A 15,371-nucleotide genomic window follows, 5' to 3' on the forward strand; every position below is an offset into this window, starting at 1 on the left:
TGGAACTACAGGTGCGCGCTACCATGCCTGGCTAATTTTTTGATTTATTGTAGAGATGAGGGCTTGCCGAGTTGTCCAGGTGGGTCTCGAACCTGCAGGCTCAGGCAATCTACTCACCTCAGCCTCCCAAAGCGTGGGATTACAGGCTGAGCCACTGAACCCGGCTCCGCATTACATTTCTTTTTTATTTTTTTGAGTTGGAGTCTCACTCTGTCGCCCAGGCTAGAGTGCAGTGGCCGCTCCTGGCCACCGCACCCTCGACCTGCTGGGCTCCAACGATCTTTCCGCCTCAGCCTTCCGAGTAACCGAAATTACAGGCGCGCGCTACCACGCCCAGATAATTTTTTGATTCATTGTAGAGATGAGGTCTCACCTGCCCGGGCGGGTCTCGAACCCGCGGGCTCAGGCAATCCACTCACCTCAGCCTCCCAAAGGCGCGGGATTACAGGCTGAGCCACCGAGCCCGGCTTGCATTACACTTCTATCAGACAGTACTGGCTTGGAGACCACTGTGTGGGGAATATTTTTGGCAAAGGTCGGTGTTGCTGACTTGGCCTGCCACAGCACACAGAGAGAACACAAACTGCACGTCCAATGCCACCCACCATCCTGCTGCTTCCAGAAGCAATAATCACTGCTGTGGCATCTGCCGCCTTCTCCGCCATCCCCTCTCCACCACAGTCTCACGACAGCACAACCGTGCCCTGAGCCCCTATGCACCGCCCCTCCCCAGCACCCACCGAGGCTGCCTGCCACACTCAGAATAAGGTCCGACCTCTGACTCAGGCCCGAGGCCCTGCCTGAGGGACCCTGCACAACTCTCTCTGACCCAGGGCTCCCACCCTGCCCTGTCTGCTCTTACCAGTAGCTTCTTTTTTCCCCCTGAATCACCAAGTTCATTCCTGCCCCAGAAGCTTTGCACAGCAGTTCCGTCTGCCCGGCACCATCTCCAATCTCCACAGGACTGGGTCTTCCCTGTCCTTGGGTCTTCTCTTGCTTGCACCCCCACAAGCCCACTGCCTATGGGCTCTGAGCTCCCCCTTCCTTCCAGCACCTAGTTTCTTTGCATCCCAGCACTTACCACCCTCCGAAGTGTCCTCATCCAGATCTCTGTATACTTGCTAGGACCTGAGCTCTTAGTTCATTCAGATCCTTCTGGAGAGGAGGGGCTTTGCCATCTTGTCCAGGCTGTGATATTAGTGCCAGGTGCTTAGTAGGCATGTGGACATTTGTTAAAGGAATACATGGGTTATCTTCATCACAATCCTATGAGGCTGTTCCTAGTACTCTCCCCGTTTTACAGGTGAGGAAACTGAGGCACAGAGAGGCGAAATAACTTGCCCAAAGCTACAGCAATGATTAGAAAAGGTGGATTCAGGATTGCGGCCCAAGGACCTCAAAGTCCAAGGGGAGTCCCCAGGCCTGGTCATCGGGACAGGGGCTGAGGAGTGCTGTGGGTGTGGTTCCCACAGTGCCCAGGTAGATGGCTGGTTAAGCCCCACCTTCTTCCTGCTATGTCTCCACAGCTGGGGGAGGGTTGGGAGGGGACCCATCCTGTCTTAAAGCTGAAGTCCTGAGCTTGGTGTGACATCAGTGAGCAGGTGGAGCTTGGATTTGGAAACACTGGCTCTGCTGGTGTCTGCCTGGCAGCACTGGCCCGCAGTGAATTTGGGCAGAAAAGCCTCCAGTCCCTTCTCCAGCCAGTCAGTGGGCATGGTGCCCAGGTCAGCCCCACAGGGCTTGGCCCGGCTGTGGAGGGCCTTGCCAGGGACAGAAAGCTTTTCAGGGCTGCCAGAGTGGTGGCCTGCCAAGGAGGGCTGCCTTCCCGCTGCCTCTAAGAGTGTGGTGTTCTCTCTGCTATGATGCATTCTGTGACCACGCAGGGCTCAGTCCCATGGAGGTCCCCCGCTGTGGCTGGGGCTGCTGGAGAGAAGCGTGCCATGACCTCCCTTTCCAGAAGACATGGCCATGAGACTGTCCAGCAGCCCATAGGGCCACTGTAGCTGAATTTTTCAGTTGTGGTGGTGACTTTGGTCTCTGCTCTGACCTGGACTGTGCTGCCGCAGCTTGTAGCACACAGGTGGCCAGGCCCTGCCATCCTAGCAGGTGGAAAGGTTCTCCCTGTTCCTAGTTGAGCTGAAGGCATGTGTGGAAGAAGACTTTGGCCCCAGAGTGTCAGCTCTGCTCCCCCTCACCCCTAAAGAGGGGATGCAGAGAGGAGGATGCATGTCTGAAGGATGCCCAGGAGGCAGCGAGAGTGGGGGCATGGCCGCAGGGCCCACCTAAGGGCTGTGCTGGAGTATGCTAGCCTCTGTGAGGGCTCTCGACCACAGGCTCAGCTGAGGACTTCTCTGTCTGTATTTACTGGACCATTTTTGTTCTGGCAGAAGCTAGTATTGCCTGGGAATCAGACATCTGACTACAGGTCTTCCCTGTCTTACAGAATTGGGAAAGTGACACGTAGGCCCATTGGAGCCGGAACCATGGGTGCCTGTGGTTAGAGTGCAGAGATCACAGAGTGATCAGCTCAATCCGAACATATGTTGCAGACCCTGGGCTCCCTGCCCCGAGGTACCTGGTCCCCTGCATGTCCCTAGCACTCTAGCACATGTGAAAACATGCCCTTTGGGGAATTGGCCCCATGCTATGAGATGAGTGGCCAGGGGGTGTGTAGGAGGGTGGCATTGGCATGGGAAGGGGTTTAGGAACCCTGTGGCTGGAAGTCGTCTGTGGCTGTGGAAGGTTCCACATTCCCCTGGATGCCTCGCTTCCCTGCATCCTTTGTCCCCGCAACAGCCAGCTCTTGGCTTGGTGGGACACTGGTCCATCTCACTCACCTGCTCGTAGATGGTTTTCATCAGCTCCACGAAACTCTGCAGGCCTTTTAACTTGGTTTCCAGCTCGGTCCGACGAAGGCACTCTGTGTCCAGGTCCTGGGGTTGGGAGCCAGGGTGGTGAGTGGCAGGAGAGGGGAGGGAGGGGCCTGTGGCAGGGACGGGGTGGGAGGCTCTGCTTCCTGGGTGAGAATGCGGGGACAGGTGTGTCTGTCGGTGCTGGGACTTGCGCCTCTGAGGGCTTTGCTTGGGCATAAAGGAGAGTAAGTGATCTGGAGAGAAAGAGGGCTGAGGACCCCCGAGGAGGGAGCCCCTGGGGTGGGAGGGCCGGGCAGGCTACCTTCTTCAGCTGGACGAAGGTGAACTCCATGTCGGTGCGCTTGGAAATCTCATCCTCGTACCTGGAAGGGGCATGGGAGATATTGCTCAGCTGGATGTGGGGGGAGGGGCTTGGGTTCTGGTGAACTCACCTTTGGTGGGGCTCCGGCACCCACCTGATGCCTTGTAAAAAGGCAGCCCATCCCCCAGGTGGATGACATCTCACGTCTTCTGTGACGTGTCCATTCTCCCCTGACACCCTGGTGTTGGCTCCCCATTTCACCCCCTCCAGATGACCACCCCTCCCTCTCCCAGTGGCTCTACGCCCTTCCTGGCTCTGCTCCACACCCACCTCCTCCAGGAGGCCTTCCCTGATTATACAGAGCCCTTTCACTCCGGCTCTCTGTTCCTTCATTTTCTCCCTGCTCCTTCCCTGAGAATCTCAAGTTCGGTCAAGTTGTTCCTCGGGTCAAGTCTGCTGGGAGCATCCAGCTCACACCCCGCCTTCTCCCACCTTCCCCACAGCCCACCTCCATCCCTCCGGTTTGTGAGACGGTAGGACACCATCCCATCCTTGGCTTCCTCGTCTGTAAGGGGGTGTGTGTACAAGCGTGGGCGTATGTGTGTGGAGTGTGTGTAGGGTAAGGGGTTGACCAAGTCCAGCTCTGATGCAACGACAGACGGTCATATGGCATACGGTCCATACTCAGCCAAGGGTGACCACGCTTCTCCGTCTGGCTTCCTCCTCACTCACGCCCACCTCTTGTTTGGAACGAGGACACTTAGGTGGGGAGGATGGAACTCTTGGATCCCTGACCTGACCCTCCTCCTCCAGTTGAGACGTTTGTCTTTGCCTCCCAGGGTGGGTGTCTGCTGACCTCAAAATTCCCATTCTCAGCCCTCCCCCAGCCCGGGGATGTGGGATTGTGTGGTTTCCGTCTTCCCCTTCCTCTCCAGGGAGTGCCTGAATCACTGGCTGCCCTAATTACAGCTGCCTGCCTGCCCCTGGCCCTGACCTCCCAGCAGGGCGTGTCACGTGTCGCCCACGTCTGCCAGCTGCGACAGGTGCCCCTCATGCCTCCTTTTCCACTGACCCACCTGAGGAGAGGAGGGCTGCGGACCCAACCGCAGGGCACGTGGGTCTCTGGGACTCAATGTGTCAAGGGCACATCCTCCCTGGCCACCGCCTTGGCTGCCAAGAGTCTGTTGAGGCTCTAGGGTTTAGGTCGGTGCAGGGCTTGGCAGAGGTGGGCCAGGGAAACTGTTCTGCAGGGTGAGGCCTGCGGGAGAAGGAAATGCCCCAGGAGTGCTTTGACTGGAGGGGGAGTGCCAGGTGCCAGGTGTTTCACCTGCACCCTCTCCTGGGATCCTCAGAGCCCTCAGTTAGGGAGGCCGTCCTGGCCCCATTTTACAGATGAGGAGGCTCAGAGCAGGATTTGGAGGCCCCCGTGGTTAAGCATAGGGCCCCAGAGCCAGACTGCGCGGGCCCAGATCCTGGCTTCCCTGCTGTGTGTCCTTGATAAGTTGCCGTGTGGGCCTCAGTCATGGTCACGGTGAGGTCATGAGGATGAAATAGGAGGTTGTGGCCCCGCTGGAGCTCAGCCCCACTGCCTTGGCCTCTGGTGTCCTCAGAGAGAAGCCTCACTGCAGAGACTGGGCGGCTCCTTGCACCTTTCACAAACCCTAAGGGCTCAGCTGACTTGAAGTCCCTCCTGGAATCGGAGCCTCTGCGGAGTCCTCTGCCCCGGGGACGGGGACCTGGGAAGCTCCTCATCGACTGGCCTTCCCTGAGGTTGAGCGCCCCCTCCTCTGGATAGCAAAGTCCTGCCAGCCTGGGGACGGACCTTGGGGCGAGCAGTGTGAGCGGGGCCCTCCGCCATCCCTCTTCCCTCACCAGACGCCCTCGTGACCCCCTCTCTGATTTGCACCCGGTCCATTTCTAATTGCTTAGGGCCTGCCTGTGCCCAGTTTATCTTTGGATCTGTCCCCCGAAATGCCGTAGGAGGGGAACCGCAGGCCTGGGGCTGGGGACGCTGAACCCTGCACCCTCAAGTGTGCCCTTGTCTGGGAAGGGAAGGGGAACTTGTGTTTCCAGGTTGCCACTTGCAGATCCGCCAGGTAGAGACTCCGCCAGGGGCCCAGGGAAGCATGGGCAGGGAGAGTAGAGGGGGACAAGTGGCTTGGAACACGTCCCCTGGCAGAGAAAGACACCAGGAGCGTGGGACTGGCGGGGGCATCCTTATGGTGTCCTGCCTGGGCCGGGTCTGACTTGGTCCAGGGCCTCCAGGTGTGCATGGTGGGAGCAAGGCCTGGCCCAGGGGACAGGCTGGTGTTCCAGCAGGAATCTTGGGCTGAGGCCGGACAGTGGGTTCCATCCTGGGGCCCCCAGCCTCTGTGTGAAGTAGAAAACAGCCCCCAGGCTGGGCTCGGTGGCTCAGCCTGTAATCCCGCGCCTTTGGGAGGCTGAGGTGAGTGGACTGCCTGAGCCCGTGGGTTCGAGACCCGCCCGGGCAGCGAGACCTCATCTCTACAATAAATCAAAAAATCAGCCGGGTGTGGTAGTGCATGCCTGTAGTTCTGGGCGACAGAGTGAGACTCCAACTCAAAAAAAAAAAAGAAAAAAAGAAAACAGCCACCTTCCTCAGAGGGTGTTTGGCCTTGGCACCAGTCCACCCAGCTTGATGCTCACCTGGATTTCAGTCCCCCCAACCCTCCCCCGCACTCTCGTGCAGTGCACAGCTTGCGCAACTGTATGTGGGTCCCTGAGTCACTTGCTGTGTGGTCTGTGGCAAGTTGCTTCCCTTACTGGGCCTCTGCTTGGTCCTTGGTAAATAGAAGGGCTAGACACCCCTTTGGAAGTCTCCATCGCCACAGAGGCTGGGGCGATGCCTTCTCCCTGTCCCACCCCAGTCCTCTGCCAGGCTGCCAGCTCCCAGCTCCCAAACCCGTTTTTTTTAGCATGTCACACCCGCACCCCCCCTCCAACTTGTTTATTTCAGGGAGAGAGGCTGATCTCATCTGCCCTGCAGAGGCAGGGCACGGCCCCTCCCTGTCAGAGCTCAGCCTGGCCTCTCCTGGCTCCCGGGGGCCCCAGGCTCTGCACAGCCAGGCTGCAGCTCCCTCACCCCCTGCTCTGGCCTGCAGACTCAGAAGCCCTCCTGCCTCGCCCGTAAGCCCAGTCTCTTTCCCCAACTTGGGTGGGTTCCCTATTCTGAGAGGAGAAGAGAGGCCCTGAGCTTAAAAAGTAGAGTCAGCAGGCAATGGAAACCAGGTAGCCGAGCCAGAGGAAAACAGCAGATAGTGCGTGAATAGAACTTCCAGCTGCAAAGTGCTTCCATGGATACCACCTGGCTGGGCTCATGGGAGCAGCCTTACCTGGTGGCTGGTTGGGCTCAGGGATGGGACTTACAAGGCTAGGTGTGACTGGGACAAGCCTTGCCCTCTCTGGGCCTCTGTTTCCTTCTCTAAAAAGGAGAATCCAGGGCTGCCCCTAGCTCTGCCATTCTCTAATCCTTTGAGGGCCAAAAGCCTACTAGGGATCGATGAACTGGGTCACGGACTCTGGGGAACCCACAGATCATTCCTGGTGCCAGGATGTTGAGCCTCCCAGGATGCCCTGTGTGTTTCCCTCAACCTGAGAGGTCAGGACTCGGGGGGGGGGGGGGGGGGGGGGGGTGTCAGGGGTTGGCTGAGCCACTGCCCAGGTCCCTGGACTTCCGGACAGGCTGCCCCCACCCTCCAGCCCTGCCTGACTGGCTGCTTCGGAGGTCGTGAGCCTCCCCTTGGATTGGCAGGCATTGGGGCTGCCCAGAGCATGGGGCTTCAGCCATACTCTGTCCTTCCCTCGCCCTCGCTGGGGGCCTCCTTGAAGGGAAACCAGACCCAGGAGGGGAGGTGCAGGGGTACAGCTGCTCTCCTCTGCCTCAGCCTGTATGTCCTCAAAGCCCTGCCCACTGCCAAGCCACAGAGGGTCACCTCTCCTCCAAGCAGCCCAAGTGTCCAGTCTGTCCTTTGAGACCAGACAACTCAATCCAGCAAACCTGTACCAAGGACCTGTTCTGTGCTGAGAACTTCAGCCTTTGAGGGGAGGGAAAAGCTACCACGTGTAAGTGCCAGGTGCCATGCTGAGTTCCCTACTCCCACCTTAGGTTGGCAGCAACCATCACTGTTTCTGTTTCACATAGAAGGAAACTGAGGTGCAGATATTGAGTGACTTACCCACGATCACAAAGCTAGCGAGGGGTGGGGTGAGAACTAAACCCCATCCTGGTCCAAGGCCCATACTTGGGCACATGGCCGCTGGCATGTACTGTCCACCACTGTTGGTCTGTCTGTCTATCTGCCCCACCAAGTTGTAAAAGCATCTTGCAGGTCAGGACTGTTTTCCTTCTCTCTCATTCCAATGTGGTCTTGATGCCTGCATGCATTCCCTAGAGGGAACCACCTCTTTATTCTAGCAAGTCCCCCTTCCTTCCTTCCCTGCCTGTACCCTGTCGGCTTCCCTCTGCTTTCCAGCCCAATCCGGATCAAAATCTGAAGTTCCATCCAAAGCAGAAGCCCACTTATTCTAGCTGGTGACATCATTTCTCATCACCAGAGTGATGTGTGGACAAGAGCGTGTTCATAGCTACAAGAGGACATTCTGTTCGAGTCAGGGGTGTGGGTTGTCACACAGGGGTTAGCTGGGAGCCAACATGATACTGACTCTGCTGTGAGGGTCACTATTTGGGAGGGGATGACTGTAGGTTCACTGCCATAGCCCCCGTGTTTAGAATACTGTCTGGCACATACTAGTCCCTCAATAAACAGGTCTTGGGTAAAGAAATGTGTCAAAACTCCATAATGTCTTTCCTTCTCTTTTTTCTTTTTTAGCTAGGGTCTAACTCTGTTGCCCAGGTTGGAGGGCAGTGGCACTGCAGCCTCAAACTCCTGGGCTTAGGCGATCTTCCCACCTCAGCCTCCTGAGGACTGGCTAATCTTTTCTTTTTTTGTAGAGTCAAGGTCTTGCTATGTTGCCCAGGCTGGTCTCGATCTTCTGGACTCAAGGGACCCTCCTGCCTCAGCCTCCCAGAGTGCTGGGATTATAGGCGGGAGCCACCTCACCCTGCCAACTCCTTTCCCCTTTGTCTGGCATGGCTGCTTCCACCCAAACACAGCGTAATCCCCACCCTCAGTCCCGGCCCACGGCCCCCCGCGGGGTGCGACTTACCGGATCCGAAACTCCTCGACCTTCTCGAGCACCTGCAGCAGGTTGGCCTCCAGCTGTCCGCGCTGCTGGCTCACTTTGTGCAGCTCCTCCTGCAGCCGGCCCTGGTACTCCGTGTAGAGGTGCCCCAGGTCGAAGGCGGCTGCGTCCTGGCTCTGCAGGAAGTGCCAGCGGGCCTCCAGCAGCTGGTGGCGCTGCTCCAGGGCCTGCACCTGGACGAGCAGGAGGGTGGCAGGTGGGCCGGGGGCGGGCTGCTGGGGCGCTGAGGCCCCAGGCTGCCCGGCGAGCGCCCCCGGGGGCCTCCCCGGGACGCGGCAGCTCATCGGCCTGCACACACCACCCAGCACCAGCTCCAGCGACCGGATTGCTCACTTCGAAGACGGCGAGATCAGCAGAGGATGAGCCGGGAAGAGCCAATTAGCAAGGGGAGGGGAGGCCAGGGCAGGGCCAGCTGGGCGAGGGAGGAGGACTAGCGTGTGAGGAGTGTCAAGGACGTGGTAGGTGCTCCATGCCTGCCCGGGGCTGGGGTGGGAGACCCCAGGGAAGTGGGGTGGGGGAGGCCTCTCTGTCCCCTCCCATCACAACAAGCCTCGTCTCATCTTGACAGCGGGGCAGGGCTCAGTTAGCACTCACATAACACAGGACTTGTTGCCTCTCCAAGCCTCAGTTTCCCCAGCTAGAAGTTGGGGGACAGCACACCTCCGGAGGCTGTAGTGGGGAGGACCTGGGGATGGGCTTTGGAACCATCTCGAGGGTCCAAGCACGTGACTGAGCGGCCCTTGCTGTGCGCCAAGCCTTGCTCTAAATGCCCGACGTCTTTGACTCATTATATCCCAGACCTGACCCGTGGGCCAGGTCTTATTATCGGCTGCATTTTACAGATGAGGAAACCGGGCACACAGAGGTGAAAGAACTTGCCCAAGGTCACAAAATTAGCCGGTGGCAGAGCCAGGCCTGGAATCCAGGCGGTTTGTGTTTGGAGCCTTGTCACCATGGTGACGCACACCTCCTGCTTGTGGCTGGAGCCACCACGGACCCCGGGACCCCGGCTGCTCTCCTCGGGTGGGCTTTGGCCTCCGGTTAGGGCCAGTTTTGCCATGAGGATAGAGCTTGGGAGGGCTCTGAGCTCGGCTGCTCCTCTGAGACTCAGCCTTCCACATGCCTCCTGCTGTCCTCCCAGTTGCTGGGTCCTCACCTTCCCAGGTCCAGCCCAGGGCTCCTGCCTCTTCTTCTCCTTGCCTGTCCTCGCTAGGCTTTTCAGGGTGCTCAGCTTCCTACCATCCTGGACTCTTCCAGCCTCCTCCCTTGCTCCCCTCCTACAGGAAGCCCTCCACGACTCACAGCTTGAGAGACTCCCTGCTTCCCTCCAGCATCAAGGTCCTCCATTTGTCCCGATCCTGTCAGACTGAGAGCCATCAGCCTTCCGTGGGGCCTCTACCCTCTCGGTGCCCAGGCCACCAAGAACTGGGCTCAAGCAGTCCTCCCGCCTTGGCCTCCCAAAGTGCCAGGAGACATAACTGGGACTGTTCCCTGGACAATCTGGACTGTTCTTGTCATGAGGGTGCTGTGGTAACTGCCCGGTGATGTTCCCTATGACCACAGGCATGCGGCCAGGCCTGCCTTCACCACTGCCCGAGCTGCTGGCCTGGGCTCCCAGGGTTGTAGCCTGAAAGAGTTGCCAGGAGCCTTTTGGATCAGCTGGTCTGTGCCTTCCATTTACAGAGGGGGCCATGGAGGCCAGGAGCATCAAGCGACTTCTCCAAGGTCACACAGCAACTTGGTACCAAACTTCCCATCTGATGCCTGCTGCTCACTCCGGACCCCCATGGGCTCTCTGTGCCTCCTGAATTTGAGTGCCAGGTGGGGCCTCCCCCTCTGCCCTGCCTATACCCCCAGGTTTGTTTTCTTGAGGTGCTCCGATGACCTTGGGAAGTTCCCCTTGACACTCTTAGACAAGGCCAGCAGGAATACTGGATGACGGCGTGTGACCACAGCGTTTGCGGGCTGTCTCTCCCCTGCGTAACTCCTACCTGGCCTGGTAGGTTCCGCTGGTGACCAGTCTTAAGCCTGCTACATGCAGTGCTCGCAGTCAGACGGGTTCCGTAGGGACGGAGTTTGGGAGGGTTTCTGCCCTGCTCACGTGTGTGAGAGGGAGCGATGGGGGAGGTATCTCCTCCCCCCACCTTCCCTCGGTTTTGACAAGCAGGTGCCCGTGTTTACACTGAGGGTGGAGTGAGAGATGTGAGGTTCCTTCTCCACCCATGAGCAACAGAAAAACCTTCACGTCAGAAAGTTCTTTCTTTAGTCCAACCTCAATTCCTTATGCTTCAGCACTAGCCCGCTGGGACATGGTGTGTATTTGGCCAGCCAGTCCAGGCAGAGGGCACTTGTGGTCTTGGGGGACTAGGGGCAGCCCCCTGTCCCCCGCTGCCCTCGGGGGAGCCTCCTGTCTCAGTGGGTGGGAATGGAAACTTGTCCCCCACCCAGGACCTCTCCTGCAGAAAGGCTCCTCCCTCTCCGAACAAAGGCCTAGGGAGGGCCGATAATCCTGGCGCCCAGAGCGATGCCAGGTAGGTCGCCTCCAACCCATCCCAGCTGCCAAGCCCTCCCTCTCGCTCCTCCTCCTGTCTGTTCTGGTGACCCCTGCCCTGAGCTCACAGCAGCAGCTCAGGGAGGTACCTCAGAGCCAACCTCTGGCCCAACGGCCTCCTGTTTTGTTTTTTAATTTTAAAATAGAGATGGGATCTTGCTATGTTGCCCAGGCTGCTCTTGAACTCCTGGTCTCAAGCAATCCTCCCACTTCCGCCTCCCAAAGTGCAGGGATGACACGCGTGAGCTGCCGCGTCCTGCTTCCCCTTCATTTTACAGATGAGGAAACTGAGACCCAGAGGCACAGTCCCTGGCTGACCGGCTGAAGAGCGGGGCAAACCAGGGCCAAGGTCAGGAGAGAAAGTGTTCTTTTTTGTTTTTGAGTTGGAGTCTCACTCTGTCGCCCAGACTGGAGTGCAGTGGCCGCGCTCGGCCACCGCCGCCTCGACCTGCTGGGCTCCGGCGATCCTTCTACCTCAGCCTTCCGAGTAGCTGGAACTACAGGCGCGCGCTACCACACCAGGCTAATTTTTTGATTTACTGTAGAGATGAGGTCTCGCCAAGTTGCCCAGGCGGGTCTCGAACCTGCGGGTTCAGGCAATCCACTCACCTCGACCTCCCCGAGTGCGGGATTACAGGGTGAGCCACCAAGCCCGGCTTTGTAGGGAAAACTTAGCAGGTTAAACTGAAGCTCCTGGCTGGAGTCTGGAGGATCCTAGGGGAGGCAGTCGACCTCCTCAGAGGCTGCAGTCCCAAGGCCACAGGGCAGCGCCTCAGGGACAGGCAGGTCCTATTCCTCAGGTGTTGGGAGGGGTGTCATTTCCCACCTCCCCCCAAACCTGCAGCCGAAAGTTGGCTTTGGTCAAGGAGCCTTTGAGTCTCTTCATTGGGAAGGCTGCCTGTGTTTTCCTGCGTACGGGCAGGGGGACGACTCCAGTGACGCCCAGAGGTCACACTGGCCTAGGAAAGACATTGTCCCCCTGCCTCGGTCTCCAGGCATTTTACCACAGCTCTTAGATTCCCTCTCCGCAGGATGACCTCAGTCTGTCCTGCCTCTTATCCCGTCTCCATCCCCTCTGCAGTCTGCATGTGAAGCGGAGAGGCCCAGCCAGGAGCCTCTGCTGGATGGAGGTACTGCCCTCTCCTGCCACTTTCTCCTCATCCCCTTATGCAGAGCGAAGCAGAGCGGTGGAGTCTGAGGCGCAGAGAGGGGAAGTGACTTGCCAAGAACACACAGCCGAAAACACAGCCAGCATAGGGGAAGAACAACACTGCTCTGGGGACTCTCTGCCGACTCCTGAGAGCCTCACCCCACCATGTCTTCCTCCTTGAGGCCCTCTGGCTTCTCTCAATGCCTCGGAGGACCCTGAGGGGATGTGGAGTTGGGGCGCCCCTTGCCCGTTTACCCTCAGGCCGTGGCGTCTCAGCCCTGGGCCTCCCCCAGGCCGCCGTCTTTCTCCAGCCTGCGTGGTCGCCCCTGCCCGCCAAGTACCTTCACTCCTCCCACGGCAGGGCCTCTCCCTCCTCTCCTTGCCAGGCTCCTCCCTGGCCAGAGCTAACTGGGATCTAGGAGCTTCCTGGGCCCATGGATTTCGTGTTTTATTTAACAGCGGTCATGCGTTTTGCATGGAGCGGGTATGCTCTGACTGCTTTTCAAAAGCTGCCCCATTTGATTGTGACAAGCCCATTCACCCGCTGTGTACTGAGGCACAGAGCGGTTAAGTAATCTGCCTGAGGTTAGAGCTGGTCAGTGGGAGAACTGGGATTTAAACCCAGTGATGCTGCCCCAGATTTCACTGTTATTTTTTGGTTTTGTTTTTGAGTCAGGGTCTCACTCTGTCGCCCAAGCTGGAGGGCAGTGGCACCACCATGGCTCACCGTAGCCTCGAACTTCTGGGCTCAGGCGATCCTTCTGTCTCAGGTTCCCGAGTAGTAGCTGGGACTACAGGTGCGTGCCACCATGCCTGGCTAATTTTTTGATTTTTTTGTGGAGGTGAGGTCTTGCTGTGTTTCCCAGGCTGATCTCAAACTCCTGGGCTCAAGCAATCCTCCTGCCTCCACTTCCCAAAGTGCTGGGATCACAGGCGTGAGCCACAGCGCCCATCCCAGATTTCACATCTTAACCCCTGAATGCTTCCACCTGGGTCCCTGTGGCCTTCACAAGGCGCCATGGAGGATGAGCTAAGAGATATTCAGCCTCCAAACTGGTGGGTCAGCTGGGACTCCTTGGGGCAAGCCCCGCAATCAGGGCCCCAAAAGACTGGCACCCACAGCATTTGCCTGTGTCCTTGAAGGGTGCTCCATTTCAAGGCTGAGGCTTGAGGACTGGGAGACCCCAGTTCTGCTAAAGGCCTTCAAGGGCATCACCCCTGGCCCCTGGGCCCGGGACCCCAACCCCTGGCGGCCCCTCCCTGTCCCCACCTGTATGCCTTCCTCAGTAGAGTCTCAGGGTGATATCAGCACTGGCGTTTGAGGGGAAAAAAGCAAAGCCGCCCATCTGAGCCAAATTACATAGCTCGGTGAAGCATTCCTTTTAAGGGATTAAACCGGGTTAGGCGAGAGCTGGCTGTGCAGACCTGCCTCCTCGGGGAGCCGGGCTGTCCTCTGAGGGAAAACCAGCTCAGCAGCGTGGGCTCCATGCAGTTGGAGCCGGGGGAAGAGATACTCTACCTCAGGGGACAGTTGTCCTCCCCCACCTGTGTGCCCCCACCTGGGTGCCTCAGGTGTGCACGCAGGTGTGCAGTTAGGCGCTGGGACGGGAGAAGGAAAGACATGGTTCCGAGACCACTGGCTTTGTGTCTCGCAGACCTGAGTTCAAATCCAGACAGTGCCACTTGCTGGCTGTGTGACCTTGGGCGAGGCACTTAAACTCTCTGGTCTTCGGTTTCCTCAATTCCGCAGTTGGGACAATAACAGCCACTGCAGGGTCGCTGTGTGGGCTAAACCACATTACATCTGTGAAGTCCGTGCAGAGGGCCAGGCATAAGCAGGTGCTCAGTGCATGTTACTTTCTTCCCTCTGACCCTCTCTGTGAGTTCCTGCCTTGTGGGGGAGACCACCGACAGGCGGAGGACACAAAATCAGAGACCGAGAGCAGGGAGCCAGGGGCGGAAGGCTGGGCCTTACTCAGGCTTACTGGGAGGGTCAGGAAGGTAGCGTTTTTCCCATCTGTAAAATGGGCACATAACTGTCTTCTCTCATAAGGTTGCCGAGGGAAACAGATAAATATCAAGAGCATCCAGCAAAGTGCCTGGCACGCAGCGAGCAGCTGCTGCCGCCGCCATGATTGTTCTTGGGCAGGGCAGGAGGGCTGGTCAGTAGGGCTTCCTGGAGGAGGTGAGTGGGGAGCAGGTTTGAGAGGAGGACAGGACTTCCTTGAGAATCCCACTGCCCTGGGAGCAGAGGTGGACACGAGTGCCCCGGACCAGGTGTAGGTCACAGGCAGTGGGGTCTAGGAGGTGTGGGGCTAAGGGTGCTGGGGACACACTCTCTCTACCAGGTGGGGTGCAGGGAGGCCTGGCAGCTACTGGGCTCCGATGGGAACCCTCCAACCTCTGCATTCCTGTCTCCTGACGTGCCAAAGCTGCATCCTCATGGCAGCCCCAGCAGTGGCCTCCTTCTGGCAGCCTCACACGCCCCCTCTGCCCGGCTGGCTCTTCTGACCTGGGAAGCTGAGCTGGGCTGCCCTGAGCGAGATGCCGCGGGGCCAGAGGCTTGAGGGATGGCAGGCGGACGGACCGCGGGACATCATCTCCCCGTCCACCTGCCTCGGAGCGGTACCAGACCCCGCCTGCACCAACCGTGGTCGTGAGGGGCGTTCCTTGGCCACCCTCAGTGCCCCCCTGTCGCCCACGACTGGGGCCACTGTCACCCCAGGCTGGGCAGCAAGCTTTTATCCAGACATCTGGGCCACTCTAAGGTCCCTTTCTCCCCCCACACCGGCGTGGGCCAGGGACCCCGCTCCCCATCCCTCTGTCCAGAGAGGCTGCCAGGTTGGCAACGCCGCCTCCCCACTAGCAGGGGGCAGGGGTGGGGCACGATGGTCGGTGCTGGGGAAACACAGAGCCTGGCCTCCCGCCTGGGCCTGGCAGCCTGGTTTGGGGCGCCCCCTCCCCCACTTCCGCTCACCTTGCCAATCAGGGAGGCAAATTTATCATTGAGGACTTTCATCTCCTCCTTCTCCTGGTTCTTCTGCTGCTGGATGGCCGGGTCCACCTTGAGGTCCAGGGGCACCAGCAGGCTGGGGTTCACGGTCACCCTGGGGATGGGGCCCGCCGACCAGCAGTCTGTGAGGCTGCAGGAGCTGAAACCCGGCCCGGGGGCCCCACAGCCGCCCCATCCCGAGGTTCCAGGCCGGGGGCTGCCCGCCGGGGTCCCCTCGCAGCTGCTGAGGCTGCTAAAGCCGACGACGCAGGAGCGGCAGG

At 59.0% G+C, this 15,371-nt stretch overlaps 1 protein-coding gene across 1 annotated transcript in view; it reads right to left on the reverse strand.

The window, feature by feature from the left end:
- Positions 1-8,681, reverse strand: part of KRT80 (keratin 80) — a 16,445-nt gene extending 7,764 nt beyond the window's left edge. Inside the window, 3 exon segments of the mRNA XM_021713772.1 lie at positions 2,838-3,152; positions 3,154-3,235; positions 8,362-8,681. Of these exon segments, the coding sequence (XP_021569447.1) occupies positions 2,838-3,152; positions 3,154-3,235; positions 8,362-8,681 (717 nt within the window).
- Between the last annotated feature and the right edge of the window lie 6,690 nt (positions 8,682-15,371).

The sequence above is a fragment of the Carlito syrichta genome, unplaced genomic scaffold (genome assembly GCF_000164805.1).
Source record: "Carlito syrichta isolate Samal-C Ts95f unplaced genomic scaffold, Tarsius_syrichta-2.0.1 Scaffold304741, whole genome shotgun sequence".
In the NCBI taxonomy this organism is placed as follows: domain Eukaryota; kingdom Metazoa; phylum Chordata; class Mammalia; order Primates; family Tarsiidae; genus Carlito; species Carlito syrichta.